Source organism: Panulirus ornatus, chromosome 35, assembly GCF_036320965.1.
Source record: "Panulirus ornatus isolate Po-2019 chromosome 35, ASM3632096v1, whole genome shotgun sequence".
Lineage (NCBI taxonomy): Eukaryota > Metazoa > Arthropoda > Malacostraca > Decapoda > Palinuridae > Panulirus > Panulirus ornatus.
The window spans coordinates 13,121,311-13,135,813 of NC_092258.1; the positions used below are offsets into that span (position 1 = coordinate 13,121,311).

General features: G+C 40.3%; 1 protein-coding gene across 10 annotated transcripts in view; it reads right to left on the minus strand.

Moving 5' to 3' along the window:
* Positions 1-10,279: 10,279 nt before the first annotated feature.
* LOC139760174 (cytochrome P450 3A30-like) overlaps positions 10,280-14,503 on the minus strand; it is a 48,841-nt gene continuing 44,617 nt past the window's right edge. For 9 of the 10 annotated variants that reach the window (XM_071683107.1, XM_071683101.1, XM_071683102.1 and 6 more), the window contains exon 6: positions 10,280-14,333. In XM_071683107.1, coding sequence (XP_071539208.1) covers positions 14,231-14,333 — 103 coding nt within the window. In that variant the 3' untranslated portion in view covers positions 10,280-14,230. The remainder of the gene's footprint in view (positions 14,334-14,503) is intronic. The other variant, XR_011715268.1, reaches the window with a different exon arrangement.

Below are 14,503 nucleotides of genomic sequence, written 5' to 3' on the forward strand. Positions count from 1 at the left end.
TGGCCTGTTTTTGTCTGTTTTCCTGGCGCTACCTCGCTGAAGCAATGGGTAGCTATGCTGTTTTCTGTGGGGTGGGGTAGTGCCAGTAATGGATGAAGGCAAGCAAGTATAAACATGCAGATGTGTATATATGTATATGTCTGTGTATGTATATGTTGATATGTGTATGTGTGTATATGGGCGTTTATATATATATATATATATATATATATATATATATATATATATATATATATATATATATATATATATATATATATCATCTCGGAAAACAAAAATGGGTATGTTTGAAGGAATAGTGGTGAGAACAATGTTATATGGTTGGGAGGCGGGGACTATAGATAGGGTTGTGCAGAGGAGGGTGGATGTGTTGGAAATGAGATGTTTGAGGACAATATATGGTGTGAGGTGGTTTGATCGAGTAAGTAATGAAAGGGTAAGAGAGATGTGTGGTAATAAAAAGAGTGTGGTTGAGAGAGCAAAAGAGGGTGTATTAAAATGGTTTGGTCACAATGAGAGAATGAGTGAGAAAAGATTGACAAAGACGGTATATGTATCAGAGGTTGAGGGAACGAGGAGAAGTGGGAAACCAAATTGGAGGTGGAAAGATGGGGTGAAAAAAGTTTTGAGCGATAGGGCCTGAACATACAGGAGGGTGAAAGGCGCGCAAGGAATAGAGTGAATTGGAACGATGCGGTATACCGGAGTCGACGTGCTGTCAATGGATTGAACCAGGGCATGTGAAGCGTCTGGGGCAAACCATGGAAAGTTTTGTGGGGCTTGTATGTGGAAAGGGAGCTGTGGTTTCGGTGCATTACACATGACAGCTAGAGTCTGAGTGTGGACGAATGTGGCCCTTGTTGTCTTTTCCTAGCGCTCCCTCGCGCGCACGCGGGGAGTGGGGTGCCGTTTCATGTGTGGCAGGGAGGCGGCGAGAATGGATGAAGGCAGCATGTATGAATATGTACATGTGTTTATATGTTTATGTCTGTGTATGTATATGTATGTATGCGTTGAAATGTATAGGTATGCATATGTCTTATGTGTGGGCATTTATGTATATACATGAGCATGTGGGTAGGGTGGGCCGTTCTTTCGTCTCTTTCCTTGTGCTACCTTCCTAACGCGGGAGACAGCGACAACGTATATTAATTAATGATATATATATATATATATATATATATATATATATATATATATATATATATATATATATATATATCATCAGCGAACAACAATTGACTCACTTCCCAAGCACTCTCATCCACAACAGGCTGCATACTTGTACCTCTCTCCAAAACTCTTGGCATTCACCTTCCTAACAACCCCATCTAAAAACAAACAACCATACAGATATCACGCATCCTTGCTGCAAACTGACATTCACTGGGAACCAATCACTTTCTTCCTACTCGTACACATGCCTTACATCCTCGATAAAAACTTTTCATTGCTTTTAGCAACTTACTTCCCACATCATATATTCTTAATACCTTCCACAGAGCATCTCTATCATATGCCTTCCCCAGATCCATAAATGCTGCATATAAATCCATCTGTTTTTCTAAGTATTTTTCACATACATTCTTCAAACCAAACACCTCTACCATTTCTGAAACCACACTGCTCTACCCCAATCTGATGCTCTGTACATACCTTTACCCTCTCAATCAATACCCTCCTATATAGTTTCCCAGGAATACTCAACAGACTTATTCCTCTGTAATTTGAACACTTACCTTTATCCCCTTTGCCACTGTACAATGGCACTATGCATACATTCCGTCAATCCTCAGGCATTTCACCCTGAACCATACATACACTGAATATGCTCACCAGTCAACGGCACAGTCACCCCCTTTTTTGATAAATTCCATAGCAATGCCATCCAAACCCGCCGCCTTGCCGGCTTTCATGTTCAGCAAAGCTTTCACTACCCCTTCTCTGTTTACCAAATCATTCTCCCTGACCCTTTCACTTCGCACACCACTTCGATCAAAACACCCTATATCTGCAACTCTGTCATCAAACACATTCAACAGACCTTCCAAGTACTCATTCCATCTCCCTCTCACTTCACCACTACTTGTTATTGCCTCCCCATTTGCCCCCTTCACCGATTTTCCCATTTGTTCTCTTGTCTTACGCACTTTATTTACCTCCTTTCAAGACATCTTTTTATTCTCCCTAAAATTTAATGATAATATCTCCCCCCAACTCTCATTTGCCCTCTTTTTCACCTCTTGAACCTTTCTCTTGACCTCTAACCTCTTTCTTTTATATATCTCGATGTCATTTGCACTGTTTCCCTGCAAAAATCGTCCAAATGCCGGTCTCTTCTATTTCACAAACAATCTTCTTCATCCTACCACTCACTACCCTTTCTGATCTGCCCATCTCCCACCTTTCTCATGCCACAGGCATCTTTTGCGCAAGCCACACTGCTTCCCTGAATACATGCCATTCCTCCCCCACTCCCCTTACATCAATTGCTCTCACCTTTTTCCATTCTGCACTCAATCTTTCTTGGTAATTCCTCACACAAGTCTCCTTTCCAAGATCACTTACTCTCACCACCCTCTTCTCTCATTATTTCTGAAAACCTTTACAATTCTTTACCTTCGCCTCCACAAGATGATGGTTAGACATCCCTCCAGTTGACCTTCTCAGCACATTAACATCCAAAAGTCTCTTTCACGCGCCAATCAATTAACACGAAATCCAATGATGCTCTTTGGCCATCTCTCCTACTTGCATACATACACTTATGTATATATCTCAATTTAAACCAGGTATTCCCAATCACCAGTCCTTTTTCAGCACAAATCTACAAGCTCTTCATTTCCATTTTTCCAAAAGATGTTTTGGAAGGAGGTAAATAAAGTGCTTAAGACAAGGGGACAAATGGGAACATCAGTGAAGGGGGCTAATGGGGAGGTGATAACAAGTAATGGTGATGTGAGAAGGAGATGGAGTAAGTATTTTGAAGGTTTGTTGAATGTGTTTGATGACAGAGTGGCAGACATAGGGTGTTTTGGTCGAGGTGGTGTGCAAAGTGAGAGGGTTAGGGAGAATGATTTGGTAAACAGAGAAGAGGTAGTAAAAGCTTTGCGGATGATGAAAGCCGGCAAGGCAGCGGATTTGGATGGTATTGCAGTGGGATTCATTAAAAAAGGGGGTGACTGTACTGTTGACTGGTTGGTAAGATTATTTAATGTATGTATGACTCATGGTGAGGTGCTTGAGGATTGGCGGAATGCTTGCATAGTGCCATTGTACAAAAGCAAAGGGGATAAAAGTGAGTGCTCAAATTACAGAGGTATAAGTTTGTTGAATATTCCTGGGAAATTTAATGGGAGGGTATTGATTGAGAGGGGTGAAGGCATGTACAGAGCATCAGATTGGGGAAGAGCAGTGTGGTTTCAGAAGTGGTGGAGGATGTGTGGATCAGGTGTTTGCTTTAAAGAATGTATGCAGAAATAATTAGAAAAGCAAATGGATTTGTATGTAGCATTTATAGATCTGGAGAAGGCATATGATGTAGTTGACAGGATGCTCTGTGGAAGGTATTAAGAATATATAGTGTGGGAGGCAAGTTGTTAGAAGCAGTGAAAAGTTTCTATCGAGGATGTAAAGCACGTGTACGTGTAGGAAGAGAGGAAAGTGATTGGTATTCAGTGAATGTTGGTTTGTGGCAGAGGTGCTTGATGTCTCCATGGTAGTTCAGTTTGTTTATGGATGGGTTTGTTAGGGAGGCGAATGCAAGAGTTTTGGAAAGAGGGGCAAGTATGCAGTCTGTTGTGGATGAGAGAGCTTGGGAAGTGAGTCAGGTGTTGTTCGCTGATGATACAGCGCTGGTGGCTGATTCATGTGAGAAACTGCAAAAGCTGGTGACTGAGTTTGGTAAAGTGTGTGAAAGAAGAAAGCTAAGAGTAAATGTGAATAAGAGCAAGGTAATTAGGTACAGTAGGGTTGAGGGACAAGTCAATTGGGAGGTAAGTTTGAATGGAGAAAAACTGGAGGAAGTGAAGTGTTTTAGATATCTTGGAGTGGATTTGGCAGAGGATGGAACTATGGAAGCGGAAGTGAATCATAGGGTGGGGGAGGGGGCGAAAGTTCTGGGAGCGTTGAAGAATGTGTGGAAGTCAAGAATGTTATCTTGGAAAGCAAAAATGGGTATGTTTGAAGGAATAGGGATTCCACCAATGATATATTCTTGCGAGGCGTGGGCTATGGATAGAGCTGTGCGTAGGAGGGTGGATGTGCTGAAAATGAGATGTTTGAGGACAATATGTGGTGTGAGGTGGTTTGATCGAGTAAGTAATGAAAGGGTAAGAGAAATGTGTGGAAATAAAAGGAGTGTCGTTGAGAGAGCAGAAGAGGGCTTTTTGAAATGGTTTGGTCACATGGAGAGAATGAGTGAGGAAAGATAGACAAAGAGGATATATGTGTCAGCGGTCGAGGGAACGAGGAGAAGTGGTCGACCAAATTGGAGGTGGAAAGATGGAGTGAAAAAGATTTTGAGTGATCGGGGCATGAACACGCAGGAGTGTGAAAGGCGTGCAAGGAATAGAGTGAATTGGAACGATGTGGTATACTGGGGTCGACGTGCTCTCAGTGGATTGAACCAGGGCATGTAAAGCATCTGGGGTAAACCATGGAAAGTTCTGTGGGGCCTGGATGTGGAGAGGGAGCTGTGGTTTCGGTGCATTATACATGACAGCTAGAGACTGAGTGTGAACGAATGTGGTCTTTGTTGTCTTTTCCTAGCGCTACCGCGTGCACATGCTGCAAGTATTGATTATGTACATGTGTATATATGTATATGTCTGTGTATGTATACATATGTATATGTCGAAATGTATAGGTATGTATATGTGCGTGTGTGGACGTGTATGTATATGCATGTGTATGTGGGTGGGTTGGGCCATTCTTTCGTCTGTTTCCTTGCGCTACCTCGCTAACGCGGGAGACAGCGACAAAGCAAAATAAATAAATAAATATACACATACACACACACATTCCTAAGAGTCCACGGAGAAAATGAAACACGATATGTTCCCAAGTGCACTTTCGTATGTTTACCAAATAGCGTCCTAGTTACGTCTCTTCGTTGTATGTCAACTGATTGTTATATCTCTCTCTTGTGTCTCCCCTGATGATGTGATTATTACACGAAAGTGCACTCTGGAACTTATCATGTTTCTTTTTTCCCCGTGGACTCTTAGGAATATACTTGATCACGCGCAAAATTATGATCCTTTCCAGTATATATATATATATATATATATATATATATATATATATATATATATATATATATATATATATATATATATATATACACGAATAAAGTGTATATGAACGCGCACCTTCATAGAACATACAAAGCTCCAACAGCCAGGATCGAACCTGGGACCCCTTGTGCAAGAGGCCTGCCTCTTGCACAAGGGGTCCCAGGTTCGATCCTGGCTGTTGGAGCTTTGTATGTGATATATATATATATATATATATATATATATATATATATATATATATATATATTATGCTTTGTCGCTGTCTCCCGCGTTAGCGAGGTAGCACAAGGAAATAGACGAAAGAATGGCCAAACCCACCCACATACACATGTATATACATACACGTCCACACACGCACATATACATACCTATACATTTCGACATATACATATGTATACATACACAGGCATGTACATATATACACATGTAGATAATCAATACTTGCTGCCTTTATTCATTCTCGCCGCCACCCGGCCACACATGAGTCATACATATATTGAATAACCTTACCAACTAGTCAACAACACAGTCACTTCCTTTTTGAATAAATTCCACTGCAATACCATCCAAACCTGCTGCCTTGCCGGCTTTCATCTTCCGCAAAGCTTTTACTACCTCTTCTCTGTTTACCAAATCATTCTTCCTAACCCTTTCACTTTGCACACCACCTAGACGAAAACACCTTATATCTGCCACTCTGTCATCAAACACATTTAATAGACCTTCAACATACTCAATCCATCTCCTCACATCACCACTACTTGTTATCACCTCCCTATTAGCCCCCTTCACTGATGTTCCCATTTGTTCCCTTGTCTTGCGAACTTTATTTACCTCCTTCCAAAACATCTTTTTATTCTCCCTAAAATTGAATGATACTCTCTCACCCCAACTCTCATTTGCCCTCTTTTTCACCTCTTGCACCTTTCTCTTGACCTCCTGCCTCTTTTTTTTTATATATATATATATATACATCTCCCAGTCATTTGCATTATTTCCCTGCAAAAATCGTCCAAATGCCTCTCTCATCTCTTTAAATAATAATCTTACTTCTTCATCCCACCACTCATTACCCTTTCTAATCTGCCCACCTCCCACGCTTTTCATGCCGCAAGCCATCACTGCTTCCCTAAATACATCCCATTCCTCCCCCACTCCCCTTATGTCCTTTGCTCTCACCTTTTTCCATTCTGCACTCAGTCTCTCCTGGTTCTTCCTCACATAAGTCTCCTTCCCAGGCTCACTTACTATCACCACTCTCTTCACCTCAACATTCTCTCTTCTTTTCTGAAAACCTCTACAAATCTTCAAATTCGCCTCCATAAGATTATGATCAGACATCCCTCCAGTTACACCTCTCAGCACATGAACATCCAAAAGTCTCTCTTTTGCGCGCCTATCAATTAACATGGAATCCAATTTCTCTCTCTGGCCATCTCCCCTACTTACATAAGTATACTTATGTATATCTCTCTTTTTAAATCAGGTATTCCCAATCACCAGTTCTTTTTCAGCACACAAATCTACAAGCTCTTCCCCATTTCCATTTACAACACTGAACACCCCATGTACACCAATTATTCCCTCAACTGCCACATTACTCACCTTTGCATTCAAATTACCCATCACTATAACCCGGTCTCGTGCATCAAAACTACTAACTCACTCACTTAGCTGCTCCCAAAACACTTGCCTCTCATGGTCTTTCTTCTCATGCCCAGGTGCATAGGCCCCAATAATCACCCATCTCCCTCCTTCCACTTTCAGTTTTACCCATATCAATCTAGAGTTTACTTTCTTACACTCTATCACTTACTACCACCACTCCTGTTTCAGGAGTAGTGCTACTCCTTCCCTTACTCTTGTCCTCTCACCAACCCCTGACTTTACTCCCAGAACATCCCCAAACCACTCTTCCCCTTTACCCTTGAGCTTTGTTTCACTCAGAGCCAAAACATCCAGGTTCCTTTCGTCAAACATACTATCTATCTCTCCTTTTTTTTTCATCTTGATTACATCCACACACATTTAGAAACCCCAATCTGAGCCTTCGGAGGAGGATGAGCACTCCCCGCGTGACTCCTTATGTTTCCTCTTTTAGAAAGTTAAAATACAAGGAGGGGAGGGTTTTTTAGCCCCCCCCCCTCTTCCGTCCCCTTTAGTCGCCTTCTACGACACGTGAGGAATACGTGGCGGAATGCATGTTTAGTGTTATTGTACAAAGGCAAAGGGGTAAAGGTGAGTGTTCAAATAACAGAGGTATAAGTTTGTTGAGTATTCCTGGAAAATTATATGGGAGGGTATTGATTGAAAGGGTAAAGGCATGTACAGAGCATCAGATTGGGGATGAGCAGTGTGGTAGAGGATGTGTAGATCAGGTGTTTGCTTTGAAGAATGTATGTGAGAAATGCTTAGAAATACAGATGGATTAGTATGTACCATTTATGGATCTGGAGAAGGCATGTGATGAGGTTGATAGAGATGCTTTGTGGAAGATATTAAGAGTATATGGGGTGGGAGGTAAGTTGCCAGAAGTAGTGAAAGGTTTTTATCAAGGATGTAAGGCATGTGTTCGAGTAGGAAGAGAGGAAAGTGATTGATACCCTGTGAATGTCGGTTTGCGGCAGGGGCGTGTGATGTCCCCATGGTGGTTTAATTTGTTTATGGATGGGGTGATTAGGAGGTGAATGCAAGTTTTGGAGAGGGGGGCAAGTAATCAGTCTATTGTGGATTAGAGGGCTTGGGAAGTGAGTCAGTTGTTGTTCCTTGATGATACATCGCTGGTGGCTGATTCGGGTGAGAAACTGCAGAAGTTGGTAACTGAGTTTGGTAAAGAGTGTGAAAGAAGAAAGCTGAGAGCAAATGTGAATAAGAGCAAGGTTATTAGGGTCAGTAGGGCTGAGGGACAAGTAAATTGGGAAGTAATTTATAATGGAGAAAAACTGGAGGAAGTGAAGTGCTTTAGATATCTGCGAGTGGATTAAGCAGTGGATGGAACCATGAGTGTGGGAGGGGGCGAAAGTTCTGGTAGCGTTGAAGAAATGTGTGGAAGGCGAGAACGTTATCTCGGAGAGCAAAAATGGATGTGTTTGAAGGAATAGTGGTTCCAACAATGTTATATGGTTGCGAGGCATGGGATATAGATAGGGTTGTGCGGGGGAGGGTGGATGTGTTGGAAATGAAATGTTTGAGGACAATATGTGGAGTGAGGTAGTTTGATCGAGTAAGTTTTGAAAGGGTAAGACAGATGTGTGGTAATAAAAAGAGTGTGGTTAAGAGAGTAGAAGAGGGTGTTTGGTCACTTGGAGAGAATGAGTGAGGAAAGATTGACAAAGAGGATATATGTGTCAGAGTTAGAGGGAACTAGAAGGGAGAGACTAAACTGGAGGTGGAAGGCTGGAGTGAAAAAGATTTTGAGCGATCGGGGCCTGAACATACAAGAGGGTGAAAGGCGTGCAAGGAATAGAGTGAATTAGAACGATATGGTATACCGGGTTCGATGTGCTGTCAATGGATTGAACTAGGACTCGTGAAGCGTCTGGGGTAAACCACGGAGTTTTGTGGGGCCTGGATGTGGAAAGGGAGCTGTGGTTTCGGTGTATTACACCTGACAGCTAGAGACTGAGTGTGAACGAATGTGGCCTTTTTTTGTCTGTTCCTGGCGCTGCCTCGCTGGGGGGATGCTAGATCGCGTGTGGCGGGGTGTCGACGGAAATGGATGAAGGCAGAAAGCAAGAATATACAAATGTGTATATATGTATAAGTCTCTGTATGTATATGTATGTGTGCGTTGAAATCTATATGTACGTATACGTGTGTGTGGGCGTTTATGTATATACGTGTGTATGTGTGTGGGTTGGGCCATTCTTTTATGTATTTTTGTATTTATGTATTTTTTGTATACATGTGGCACGACATGTTTCGTTTAGACAATCCACCTCATCAGGTGCCAGGACTTAACAAAGTTATTTAAATCTCAATATCACAACGGAGTATCGCCGTCCAGCGTCTACCAGCACAGATAGTAACCGTTAAAAGGGATTGATTAAGAAAGGGGAGCGGGGGATCACGTAGCGGGGATTGACCTAGGCAGCTGGATGTGTTTTTATGTTTTCATGTTTTGTCCATTCTCTCATAATGATTTGGTTACGATAGGATGGGCTGGAAAGATGCCTAGGGACAAATCAAAGTTCTTAGTATTAACAAATACGACAGATTCACTGACATTACTTATGGTATAAGGGTATAGGATAGCTTAATTTTTAAGGTCTACAGTGTGATAATTTTCATGACAATGTTTAGCGATCGCATTTTATGGTCATCCCTGGGTACTGCTCAACTGTGCCAATAGCATCTCTCAGTTACAGTTTTTCCGGTTCGACCAATGTATATATCTTTACATGCCTTACATTTGACGGCATGTGTTTTTGTACTGTAAAGCAACACTGCTTGCAATGTCGCTTTCCAGTAGAAAAACACTAAGACCTTAGTAAATAGTAAGCTAAATCATGGAGCATTTGGGAGTATTTACGCCGTCAAATGTAAGGCATGTCTCTGGTATTCATTTTTGTAAACAGGATTTCGTTAAACTCTCAACTTTTACATTTGTGTCATTACGTGACGACTAAATTGTTGTTCGATCTTTCCCAGTTTTGGATGCACGACGAGACAATTAATCGCACTGTGTCTGCTTTACTCGGTGATCAAACGGTGCTTCTGCAATAATTGATTTTTTAATTACATCGTTTGTGCATTATATTGGGACGCGCAGATGATGTTTTTAGTCCGGGAAATGCGAATGTTGTGATGGTAGCAGTCAGTGTGATAAATGCATCGACGCTGAATATTATTATTATTTTTTACGTGTAAATATTCTATTCATATAATACAGGGGTTCCCAACCTTTTTGTTCCTCAGTAACCCTTGGGGCATTCTGACAGGTTCCCATGTACCCCTAAAATTAAGGATATAAAAACAGAAAAAATTATATTTGCTTTTTACTATTGTATTATAAAATCTGAAAGAAACTATAAGGATTATATACTGTTGATAACATCGATAAATTGAACTGGGGTTTGTGTTTGTGCAGTTGCTCAGAAAAGTTAGCAGACCTCGACACACGACTCTAATGTCCCGTGGCGTCCTGGTTCTGGTGACAGTCGAACACACAGACACGGGAAGTGCGACGTTTCAGTCTGGTAAGCTAACTCAAAACGTCAAATTTACAAATATGTAGCTAAAATATATCTTGTGCGGCCACGTTCTCATTCCAAATTCCTAATTACGCTTGTAATTAAAACCTGTCGGTTGTTTAGCGCACATGGAAATAGGCTGGAACCCCCTGACAAAATGATGATTTGTGTCTTGCACACCTAACACGGGTTGAGTGAGTGAGAGGGGAAGGATGTGAATGAAATCAAGATACATGTCATTCAGATATTGCAATTCAGGGTAAAGTATACTGCCAGCCGTAAGTTTACTAGTTGATTTTTTGTCATATTGCGAGTATTAATGATGTCGGCCGAGCTGCTGCGAGCCACAGCCCATGCAACACGAACACACATAAACCCAACACAAACGCAAGCTTTCATTGACTTCTCTTTGACTGGGTCATATTAGCAAAGACTTATAAAGGACGTTTTGTTTGCTGAAACAGTTTCAGTGTTGGATGTGGAACTAGAATGCCGCAGAATAGTAGGGGGTCACCTGTTGAGATCCGATAACTTTATTGAGCGACTGTACAAGGTAAAGAAGGCGCCATCACACGTGTAAAACTCTCTTCTCGTAACAGAGAAATCACAACCCTTAAACTGTGAGTCAAGTGTCTTATCTTAAAAAGTGAGAACAGTGAAAGACACATTTGGAAAAAAAAAAAAGGACATTGTTATGGTGCCTTTGGAACAATTATGGGGGTATAGATTATCGTAATTCATTATAGAGGTTGATCCTAAATATTGACCAAATTGTGATTATTGCTACATTGGCCGCCAGAAGTGGATAATAACACCTCATAAAGTCACTTGTAAATTTGTAGTTAAACCACCCTTCTCAGTGGGTTAGTCCAACAACATATAACATTCAGATGGAAGTAAACATTAGGGTGTGGCATCTTTTTTTTCACTGGCTCAAAGGAGACGTGTCACAAAACACTAACCTGACCTACAAAGTCATTGATCTAGAAAAATATGTATTTAAACTAATAGGTGATAACTGTATTTTCCCAGATCCTGTACAAAGGTCTTTATCAAAGTGCAAACCAGACGAGGATACTAGTAAAAGTGCGAGTGCAAGTGAATGGAGAAAAGGGAAGTGTAAAATAGTAACAGTTTAGCATAGGCTTCGTCTAAGACCGACACTGGTTATCCACATATAAGTTGTCAGTAACGTTTCGTAAGTTGTAGCCTAACGTATTCTCTTAAGTTGTCAGTAACGTTTCGTAAGTTGTAGCCTAACGTATTCTGTAGGTTAGGTTGTCATTAACGTTTCGTAAGTTGTAGCCTAACGTATATCTTTAGATTAAGTTGTCAGTAACGCTTCGTAAGTTGTAGCCTAACGTATTCTCCAGGTTAGGTTGTCAGTAACGCTTCGTAAATTGTAGCCTAACGTATTATGTAGGTTAAGTTGTCATTAACGTTTCGTAAGTTGTAGCCTAACGTATATCTTTAGATTAAGTTGTCAGTAACGCTTCGTAAGTTGTAGCCTAACGTATTATGTACGTTAATTTGTCAGTAACGTTTCGTAAGTTGTAACCTAACGTATTCTCTAGGTTAGGTTGTCATTAACGTTTCGTAAGTTGTAGCCTAACGTATATCTTTAAGTTGTCAGTAACGTTTCGTAAGTTGTAGCCTAACGTATCATGTAGGTTAAGTTGTCAGTAACGATTCGTGAGTTGTAGCCTAACGTATTCTCTAGGTTAGGTTTGTCAGTAACGTTTCGTAAGTTGTAACCTAACGTATTCTCTAGATTGTCATTAACGTTTCGTAAGTTGTAGCCTAACGTATTCTCTAGATTAAGTTGTCATTAACGTTTCGTAAGTTGTAGCCTAACGTATTCTCTAGATTAAGTTGTCATTAACGTTTCGTAAGTTGTAGCCTAACGTATTCTCTAGATTAAGTTGTCATTAACGTTTCGTAAGTTGTAGCCTAACGTATTCTGTAGGTTAGGTTGTCATTAACGTTTCGTAAGTTGTAGTTTAACGTATTCTCTAGATTAAGTTGTCATTAACGTCTCGTAAGTTGTAGCCTAACGTATTCTGTAGGTTAGGTTGCCATTAACGTTTCGTAAGTTGTAGCCTAACGTACTCTCTAGATTAAGTTGTCATTAACGTTTCGTAAGTTGTAGCCTAACGTATTCTGTAGGTTAGGTTGTCATTAACGTTTCGTAAGTTGTAGCCTAACGTATATCTTTAAGTTGTCAGTAACGTTTCGTAAGTTGTAGCGTAACGTATCATGTAGGGTAAGTTGTCAGTAACGATTCGTGAGTTGTAGCCTAACGTATTCTCTAGGTTAGGTTTGTCAGTAACGTTTCGTGAGTTGTAGCCTAACGTATTCTCTAGGTTAGGTTTGTCAGTAACGTTTCGTAAGTTGTAACCTAACGTATTCTCTAGATTAAGTTGTCATTAACGTTTCATAAGTTGTAGCCTAACGTATTCTCTAGATTAAGTTGTCATTAACGTTTCGTAAGTTGTAGCCTAACGTATTCTATAGATTAAGTTGTCATTAACGTTTCGTAAGTTGTAGCCTAACGTATTCTGTAGGTTAGGTTGTCATTATAATTTCGTAAATTGTAGCCTAACGTATTCTCTAGATTAAGTTGTCATTAACGTTTCGGAAGTTGTAGCCTAACGTATTCTGTAGGTTAGGTTGTCATTAACGTTTCGTAAGGTGTAGCCTAACGTATTCTGTAGGTTAGGTTGTCATTAACGTTTCGTAAGTTGTAGCCTAACGTATTCTTTACAGTTAGAAATATATGTATTTCCATGTTAGCATACTACATCATACAAAACACAGCTGTACACAGACACTTCATAATGTTTTGTAATACTGGTCATTAACATTATGTCAAGAGTGAACATAACAGTACCCCACATTACTTGCACATTAATGAGTATTTGATGTTCACAAAACACATTATTTTTACCCACAATGAAATTATCAAGCTCGGTAAAGACCTTTGCACTGTAGTTTAGAAAAAATTATAATGAAATAAAACATTGTTGGGTGAATTCCGTTATATAGAGCCTAACGTACATCAATCAGTGAATGAGCTATAACATTGATCTGCATATATATATATATATATATATATATATATATATATATATATATATATATATATATATATATATATATGTATATATATATGGAGGAGGAGGGGGCTGGAAATAGTTCCCTCCAGTTAAGAACAGAGGTCTGGGTCTTAGAGGTAATATCCTCACTTAGCCTCCTTCTCTTTTTTTTTTTTCTTTTTGATAAAAAAGGGAGAGGGAGGATTTCCAGCCCCCCCGCTACCTCCCCTTTTAGTCGCCTTTTTTTTTTTTTTTTTTTCCAAAAGAAGGAACAGAGGGGGCCAGGTGTTCTTAACGCTACCTCGCTAATGCGGGAAATGGCGAATAGTTTAAAAGAAAGATATATATATATATATATATATATATATATATATATATATATATATATATATATATATATATATATATATATATATCAGAGACGGCGAAAGCTTCTCGTTCCCCCTTTTTTCAGAAAGGGGGGGGGGGGGGGGGGTTCAGCAAACCCTCCCCCGTGCCTCCGCCACTGTATATCTGTGTGTGTGTGCGCGAAGAATACAACAGGTTTTGTTCTTGCATGAGTGGGTGACTGAACCACTCAACGTCACGCTTGTAAGCTATCGTTTGAGCCAAGAGGTCAGAAGTTTGCGCCAAAATTTCTTTTCATTTACCGCGGCACAACCTTAATGTACACAGCCTTGGACGGGTTGATGGCCACAGTGGGAATCTTGAAGGTGAGCGGCACGGGCGTTTCCTTGCAGACCTCCAACCTCAGGGGGGAAAAAAAGCGGTAAGATTAACGTTAACGTAAATACTGAGAACAAAATTTCTCAGGAGGAATAAAGTGAATCAGAAACAATTAAAAAGATCATTATTTACATTTGATGATCATCTTGATTGGGATAAAATACACAAATTTAACCTGATGCATTTATTTCAT